This window comes from Panthera onca, chromosome X (genome assembly GCF_046562875.1).
Source record: "Panthera onca isolate mPanOnc1 chromosome X, mPanOnc1 haplotype 2, whole genome shotgun sequence".
NCBI classification, from domain to species: domain Eukaryota; kingdom Metazoa; phylum Chordata; class Mammalia; order Carnivora; family Felidae; genus Panthera; species Panthera onca.
Window position 1 is genome coordinate 73,069,923 of NC_138357.1, and position 8,245 is coordinate 73,078,167.

The following is an 8,245-nucleotide window of genomic DNA, read 5'->3' on the forward strand; positions in this document are numbered from 1 at the left end:
CAGCAGGTGCTGGGTGGGGCTCAGGCCTGCACTAGGCCTGTTGAGGAGGACCTTCACCCCTCCTGCACTGGTTGGTCTTTCTAGTGGGTGAGGCTGAGAATGTGGGGGATACCTTCCCTCCAGGAAAGGGGAGCCCAGTGCTTCCCACCTCTTTTGTAGAGCCCACGGAAAAAGAAGGCAGCAAACACCTCCCTTCCTGGCACCCATCCTCTGTCACTATCCCAAGAGGGTACTGGTGATTGTTGCTGGGTCCCAAGGACAAGAGACTGGGGTACCAAGCCAAGAGGATTTTGGTGGATCCCCACTTTGCATTTGAGCGGCTCCAGGGGACCCCAAGCTGCCAAGAGGCCTTGTTGGACTTCCTCTGAGGTCAGTGTGGCTTTGCAGCCCAGACTCTCAGTAGCCAGCTGGGCATTGTTTCTGACAGCTGAAGGACACCATTAACATTTTCTTTATACTTGTGTGCTCTGGGGAAAGAACAGACAGACCTGATTTTGTATTCCAGTCCCCCCACCTTTGGGCTGTGTGGCATGGGTGGGTCACTTCCCTTCACTGAGCCTCAGTTGTCTCATTTGTAAAGTAGGGATAATGATAGGACCCACCTGCTAGGATGACTGTCAGGATTTAAATGTGTTTATGGACACCTATAAAGCCCCTGTAATCTCCCAGGCACTCAAAAGCCCCCTTTCCCTTTCTTATCCCTTTCTGCTTTGGCACCAGTCTGCCTAGCCTTCTAGCCCAGAGACTTGTGGCTCAGGTTCCAGCTCCCTTCTCCAGAATCCATTTGAGCAGGAGCTTTGGTCCTGGCAGCCCCTATTAGTCTGTAGTAACTCCTTCCCTCCCCAGGGCCAGCTGCAGCTTGCCTGTGCCCCTGCTCTCTCCTCTAAGCATCTACCTGGCTCAAGGTGTCAAAAATTCAGGCTGTTCTGAACCCCCTCTTATGCCTAGGGAGAAAAGTCTGATCCCACATCCCTGGCCACCTGCATAAGCTCTGGTGTACGTGCCTCTAATCACAGGAACACAACATACCCATTCTCCCGAGACCTCCCGGGTCAGCATTGGAGAATGGTGCTTCTGGAAGCCCATATTTGTCTAGACCCCATCAGAAGGTGCCCCTGGCTTTCTAGCAAACACCTGCAGCTGGAATGTGCATGAAACTGAGACAAGAGCTGAGGTGGGGGTGGAAGGCACGTTTGATACCCAGTCTGCCTGGGCAGACAGCAGGTAAACAGCCTCAGAGGGTGGGAACACAAAAGAACTGCCCTGAGGGAGAAGATTTTCTAGGGCAAACTCCCACCCTTGAGCCTGAGATGTCCTCCTACATACCCACCTACACACGGAGGGGTGGGTGTGTCCTTTCCCTGAGGTACCAATGCCTAGGGAGGAGACGACAGGCACCTGTATGACTTAGAAGCACCCTCTCAGGCTAGTGATGTGTTCCGAGGTCCTTGACCCTCCTTTATCCTCAGTCCTGCCCACCGTCTTCCCTTTCCTCACCCCACCTCCACTGTGTTCAGCAGACTCTTCCAGCCAGACCATGAGACTAGGTGGGAGGCTGCTGGGCTCCCTTCCTCCACCTAGCTTCCCCCACCCCCACCTTCAGGAGATACCAGCGAATACTTCCTGGAGGTTCCCGTTGCTATGGTGACTATAGTAGTCAGGCACCAGCCTGTGGGAAGGATGGGAAGTATCCATGAAGAAGATTGTGTGTCCATGTGAGTGTGTATCTAAGTGTGTGTGCATGTCACACATACACATGTCTACCCTGAGCAGGGAGCAGAGAAGGCAGGGAGGACATGAAAGCAGAAAGGGAGAGGAGGAGGGAGGGAGAGGACAGAAGAGGGGGCCAGAAGATGGAAGGGGGTGCAGGAGAGCGGATGGGGATAAGGGAGGTGAAGTGTGAATGGGGTGTGAGAGATGCAAGGGGTGAGGGGGCATGGAGGTTATCAAGGGAAAGAAGTACAGTGCAGGGTGGCAGGAGGGAGTGGTTAGGGCAAGAAGCCAGAGAGGGGAAGAACATGGGGTAAAAGTTGGGAGGGGTGTGTGGTAGAGGTGGGTGATGAGGGGAGTGGGGTGGGAGGGGAGATGGGGTGAGGGGATGGACGTAACTGCTGGGAGAAGTGGGGGTTGGATGAGTGTAGATGTAGGGGTAGGGATAAGAAAGTGAGGTGTGGGGTGTGGCTTGTGAATGCTCTGGCATGATCTTCTAAGAGATTGGAAAGGTTGTGTGGCCAATGGTATGTGGGTTGGGTGTGGGCTAAAATTTGAGAAGAATGTGGGGGTGGGGGTAGGTCAGGATGGGGGTGAAGGGGTCTGGAGAGGTGTGGGCAGCATGAGGTCACTTTCCCACTCCCACGTCGAATCCACTATATCCCTGTCTGAGGCAATCCCATTGCCTCTTCTCTGGCCCTTCTCTTCCCAGAAGCCCAATGCTCACATTCCTGGGCAATGAGCTTCTGTGGATTTAGAGACTCCTCCCCAGCGGAGGCTTTCCCATGGTTCCCAGGAGGCCCCTTCTTAACTGTCTCTCCCTCCCCCCACCCCCAGCACGGACCAGGGATCCCTCTCTGCCCGCAAGAACCCTGGGTCAGGGAGGCCGACTGTGGGGCACTCCTAGCATGTAAGCTCGAGTGACAACAGGGACCACTGGCCAACTTGGGGCATCTGCCCTTTGCCCAGTGACCTGAGCTCCCTGCTCTCAGCATCAGTGTCAGCTCAGGAGTCCTGCTTGGCAGGAAAGCTGTGGCAGGTGGGAGGAGAAAGGAAGGCAGTGAGGCAGAAACAGCTGCCAGCCAGAGTGGAGGAAGAGCAAGGCCCCAACGGGTATGGGCAGAAGGCAAGGTGCTGGCTCTGGCAGTCCCCTCCTCTGTGTGTCAGGCCCCTCTCTCTGGCCCTTCCCATCCAACGCTCCTGTTCAGAGAGCAGGCTCTGCTCATGGGCCTAAACTCTGGACTGAAACAGACCTCAGAGGTCACCTGTCCAACTCCCCCCATAATCTGGAGTTAGAGTCATCTCCACGGCATTTCCCCCAGGAGTCTGCCTGAATCAGGCCAGACATTTACTGGGAGCAGGAGCTCATTTCCTTCGAAGCCAGTCTGTTCCCTCTTTGGAAGGAAAAAAGCTGTTAACTGGGCAACTCTGATGTGCCAGGCCTAGGTACTGTGCAGACTTCTCATTAATGATGACCTCACAGGGCTGTTATGATGAATTCACTCCATTTTACAGATGAGATGAGTGAGGCTCAGAGAGTTGAAGTCCCTAGCTCAAGGTCACACAGGTAATAAATAAAAGAGCTGAGTTGGAACCCAGGACTTTCTCACTACAAAGTCCCTGGCCGGGGGGGGGGGGGGGGGGGTGCTAAGCAGGACATGCCTCCTTTGCACTGTGACAGCTCTTCTGAGGTTGGAAGTCAGAGCCCATATCCTCCCGAGTCTCCTTTTCGCCTGTTGAAACAGCTGCTTCAACTCTGTCCAGGAGAACTCAGGTTCCAGCCCCCTCCCCACCTGCTCAGTGTGAGATCCAGAATGAAACACACACAGTCTACCAGGTGGGTTCAAGCCTATCCAGAATAGAGTAGAACTATCACATCCTTCCTTGGCACCAACCTTTACTTATGTGGCCCTATGGCTTGTAAGAGAGCTAATTGTCCTCTTGGGATTCTTTCCTTTCTTGGATGAGAACTATGAAAGAAGAAGCCAGGGTTTTGTTTTCATTTCCACCACTCCCCGTAGTCGCAACATCCTGAATTTTGAGTAGGAAAGGGGCAGAGGTGGGGGAAAAGGCAATCAGCAGCAGGCAGCGGCCCGGCAGGGTTGGGACACGGGGGAGAACTATGGGGGAGTGAGGTGGCTGTCCAGTAACCACGGGAAGGGCTGGGAGTGAGGGCCAAGGGGAGGGGGAGCTAAGAGCTTAGGGGGAGGGTGTGTGCACAAGGAAATGAGGGAGGGGTGGAGCACTGGCCTGGGGTTGGGAGAGGTCAGGGTGGGGGTGGGCAGCGGCCTGCCTAAGTTAACATCCCCTGCTGTGCGAGAGGAAGTCAGTCGCACCTTAAGGAAATGTTGCAGCTGGTACTAAATTGGGAGGTGTCACAGGCAGCAGTGAGGACAGGTATGATTCGTGGGGGCCTGTATGGCCCAAAACAGGGCAGAATGTTGCCAAAAAAGAGAACAGGGTTTCTGGGGCTGCCCCGGAAAGATCTGACTGAGACACTCAGGACAGGGCCCCAGGAATGGGGCGGTTACCTGGCCCTGGACCAGGGGTTCCAAGCTTGGTTTCCAGAAGTAGAGGAAGCCTCCTCACTCTGGCCTGGGCTACAGGCTCTCTACCCAGGAGAAGCTTTGAGGATGGGGCATCATCTCCAAAGGATCCCCTTTGGGGCAGGGGCTGGACAGGAGGGCTTGGAGCCTAGGGGCAGGCTTGGGAATTGGCAAAAAGGACTGGGATAGAGGTGGAATGGTGGGGTGAAGAGAGAGGGGCTGCAGGTAGGAGCAGAGCAGGTCTGCCTTCTCCCTCAGTGCCCATAATGCAGCTGCAACCCAGAGTCCTGGGGGCCTAGACCTCAGCTGAGGGAGACAGCGCTGAAGACGAGGGGGAAAGACTAGGAGAAAGCTGGCACTGCCCTTCTCCCAGCACAGCTGGCAGCAGGAGAGCAGGCAGAGTTCATTTGAGAGGGAGAGCAAGAGAGTGACAGTGACAAGGAGACAAAGGAGAGCAGGGAGGGCCCCAGCCAAGGGGAACCTGATGGGAGGCTAGGGCAAAAACATGCCTGTGCTTCTCTGCAGAACATGCAGGTTGGAGGCCTGGCACTCCTACGCATCAGCTAAGTGACCTCACACAAACTGCTGGATTCCCCCTGCACCTCAGTTTCCTCATCTGTGAAATGGGGATAATGCTGCTGGTATTGCCATCCTCCCTGGGCAGTTGTGATCTCATAATATATGCGAGAGGGTAAAACCCTAAGCACAACATCAATGTCAGATGTTACATTATTATTACAAAACACTATCAGCTATCTCTTCCCACTTAAATCTCACAAAAGACTGAGGATGTAGGCAGAGGGAGGATTAGGGTCCCCGTTTTACACATGAGGAAATGGAAGCTTAGACAAGTGAAGTGACGTGCCCAAGGTCACACTGCTAACAAGTGGTGGAGGTGATAAGGCCTCCTGAATCCAAGACATCCTTTCTCCTACATCAAACTGCTTGGTAAAAATAAGTAATATGAGGGATCATTATTTAGTGTGGCATCAGACAGAGCTTGAAGGCAACTATAATATGGGAAAAATAAACCCATGGGAAAGTTGTGGTGTGGTCTCTCAGGCATCCTGGTGACAGAAGAGAAGAAAAATGATTGGGGCCATGGGATTGGAGGGAGGGCCACAAAGATAGACATCCTTTATTCTGTCTGCTAGTGGACCACATCCCTCTGCTCTCACCGAGTGTATATCTGTTACTGACATCGAGGGTGTGTGTCTGTCTACATGACAAAACGTGTCCTTCTTCATGTGACAGTTCTTCTGCCTGTGTGTCTCTGACATCGTGGGGAGACACGCTTGTGGGGGACACAGTGTCTGCTTCTATGGCACTGTTTGTGGGTGCGACAATCTCTCTATATCTCTGTATGACTTTGCCTGGTGTGGTGGTGGTGGTGGTGTATGGCAGTGTGTGTTTGTCTATCTGTCTGTACACCTTTAAGAAGTGGAATATCTCATTTGGTAGTGTGAGTGAGGCAGTGAGTCAGCTGAGGCAGAGGGAGGCGGGAGGGAGACTGCTAGGTTACGAGAACAGGAAAAAGGAGGAGAAAGTGAAGTCAGGAGCAAGGAGCTGCCCCTTTTCTCCCCAATCCCCTGCCCAATCCTTAAGAAGCTCACGAAGAGCATGGAACACTGAAGAAGTCCACGGGGGTCACATTTCATGGAAAGGGGGCACTTTCTGCCCCTCCCCAAGGCCTCAGAGGGAGACAAGTGAGGATAGGAGTCACTGTCTCCCTCTCCAGCTCTCGGCCCCTAGCTCCAGGATGAGTGAGGCCACCACCCCACCTGGTCTCCTCCTCACTTGACCCTTTGACCTTGCTGCTCTCTTCTCTCCCCAAGGCAGGCCACCTGGCCAGGCTGAGCAAACAGGGCAGTAGCACCACACCCCAAATGCTTACAGCTGCCATGCACCTCTTGTCCAGAATGACCCTGCTGAGGGTCAAGAAGTTTCTCCATCCCCAGCTCTGCCCTAGGCAGGCCCATTCTGCTGCGGCCTCCCCTCTCCTCTGGATGCCTGTTCCTAGCAGCCAGACAGCCAGCTTCCCCTCCACTGCTACCCCAGTTTATTGGGAAGGCACTGGGAGTTTTGTAATGCACCAGCCTCCAGTGGCCTTCCCACAAGCTGCTGTGCCCTGTTCCCAACTCCTTTTATCAGGGACAAGGAGCTGGCAGGTTCCCTCCTTGGGACAAGACAGGCAACCCTGGGCTCCACCTCAGGTCATATAAGGTCAATAAGAGCCTGGTGCCCCACCAGCAGGAATGCCTCTCCTCTCACCCATTGGCAGGGGCCAGAGGGTGAGGTTTAGGTTGGCAAATATTTCTCCTTCCACCTTTGGCCTTCCCCCTGCACCAGTCAGTCCCAGGACATTCAATTCCAGCCAAGGAAAGGAAGGGGACACCACTGGCTGAGAATGGAGACTGGGGAGCCAGATCCCTCTTTCCACCCCTTTGTCCGTGACCCCTCCCTCCTCATTCGGGGGCGGGGCACCAGGAAGCCCCAGTCCGAAGGTGCCCAAACCCGGAATTAATAGAAGTTGGCCAGGTGGTTAACTGACCTGAATCCCTGAGGCCCCTTCTCTGGGGAGGGTCCCAAGGTACCATTCTTAGTGCTCTACTGTGAACGGTGGGGGTGATGGGAGGAGGTGAAGGCGGAGACCTCCTTTTTTCTCCGGGTCCCACCGCCACCGCTCCCGCCGCCGAGGTAGGTGGTGTGCCCGCGGACGCCAGTCCCTACCTTACAGCCTTTCGTGCAGGACCGGATTGAGTACTCTTCTGCCTGTAAGTATTTATGCAGCACGAGGTCGAACTCGTCATATTTTTCCTGAGCATGTCGGTCGAGCCGCTGGTACGCCTCTATACAGTTGCTACACACCTCCCAGGCCCCGGAGCCCGGGCTGGCCACCACGGCCAGAAGGTCCCCCAGCAGGGTGTCCAGGCTGCAGTCCAGGCTGTCGGGGCGGTCCATGCCCAGCAGCAAGTCCCAGACCGTGTAGGTGTCGCAAAAGGAGAGAGTGAAGTTCCGAAAGTGGCCTTTGAGCAAGTTTTTTTTGGCGGAGGGGAACTCGGCCGGGGCACGGGAAGGGGAGTCAGGGGGCCGCAGTGGGGGGGCTGGAGTAGTCGGTTCAAAAAGTCTCTGCAAAGATTGCAATTTGGTGCAAGCTGCGTCCAGCCCCGTGGGCTCTGGGACGCCACCGCAGTCCGGCCTGGGACCGGCAGCGGGGGCAGCTTTGGTCAGGTTGCTGTATTGGGGGCCGCAGGTGCCCGGGGATGCGCTGGGCTCGCCGGGCGGCGGCGGCCGCAGGGGCAGCACCGCGCGAGGAGGCATAGGCTGCCGCTCCCGGCCGGTCCCCCAGGGCGGCCGCATGGCGCTGCTCAGCTCCCTGGCCCGGGGCCGGGCCCCCGCGCACAGCCACAGATGGTCAGCGAGCAGCACGGTGAAGAAGAGCAGGGACGCCAGGGACAGTCGCCATCGCTGCGCCCGCTCAGAGTCAGCGCAAGGTTTGTCGCTTGGCCTGGGAGCCCAGCAGCAGCAGCAGCAGCAGATAGTCAGCGCGGCGGCGTCTTTCCCGGGCCACATCCAAGCGCCCCTGAACATATTTCAGGGGGGTCCGGGCTGGAGAGATCAGGTAGGCGCGAGGCCGGACGGCCGTCACTGGCGGGAGAGCGGGCTGCGCGCCGCTTCGCGCTCCTTGGCGCCGTCCAGGCTCTACCTCGGGGGTTGCATGGTGAAGCAGGCCAGCCGGCCCGGGGCCCCGCTCAAGGCCAGAGTCGCGGGGTGTTCTCGTGCCGTCCCCGCGCTCCTCCCGCGCTCCCTCGCTCGCAGTCTGGGCGCCGCCGCCCGGCCCGCTAGGCACTGCCCGGTGTCCCGGCGGGGGGCGGTGCGGGGCACTGGGGCGGTGGCGGCTGCGGCGGCGGCGCCGCACTCCTCATAGTGTCGGGCCCTCAGCTGCCCTCGGCTCCGCGCCACTCCGCTCCGCGCCACTCCACTCCGCG

The 8,245-nt window shown here is 56.9% G+C and overlaps 1 protein-coding gene across 1 annotated transcript in view; it reads right to left on the reverse strand.

The window, feature by feature from the left end:
* The window catches only part of NALF2 (NALCN channel auxiliary factor 2), a 28,435-nt gene extending 20,587 nt beyond the window's left edge, over nucleotides 1-7,848 (reverse strand). The window contains exon 1 of the mRNA XM_081793996.1: nucleotides 6,987-7,848. Within this exon, the coding sequence (XP_081650122.1) occupies nucleotides 6,987-7,847 (861 nt within the window). The 5' untranslated portion in view covers nucleotide 7,848. The remainder of the gene's footprint in view (nucleotides 1-6,986) is intronic.
* Nucleotides 7,849-8,245: the final 397 nt, after the last annotated feature.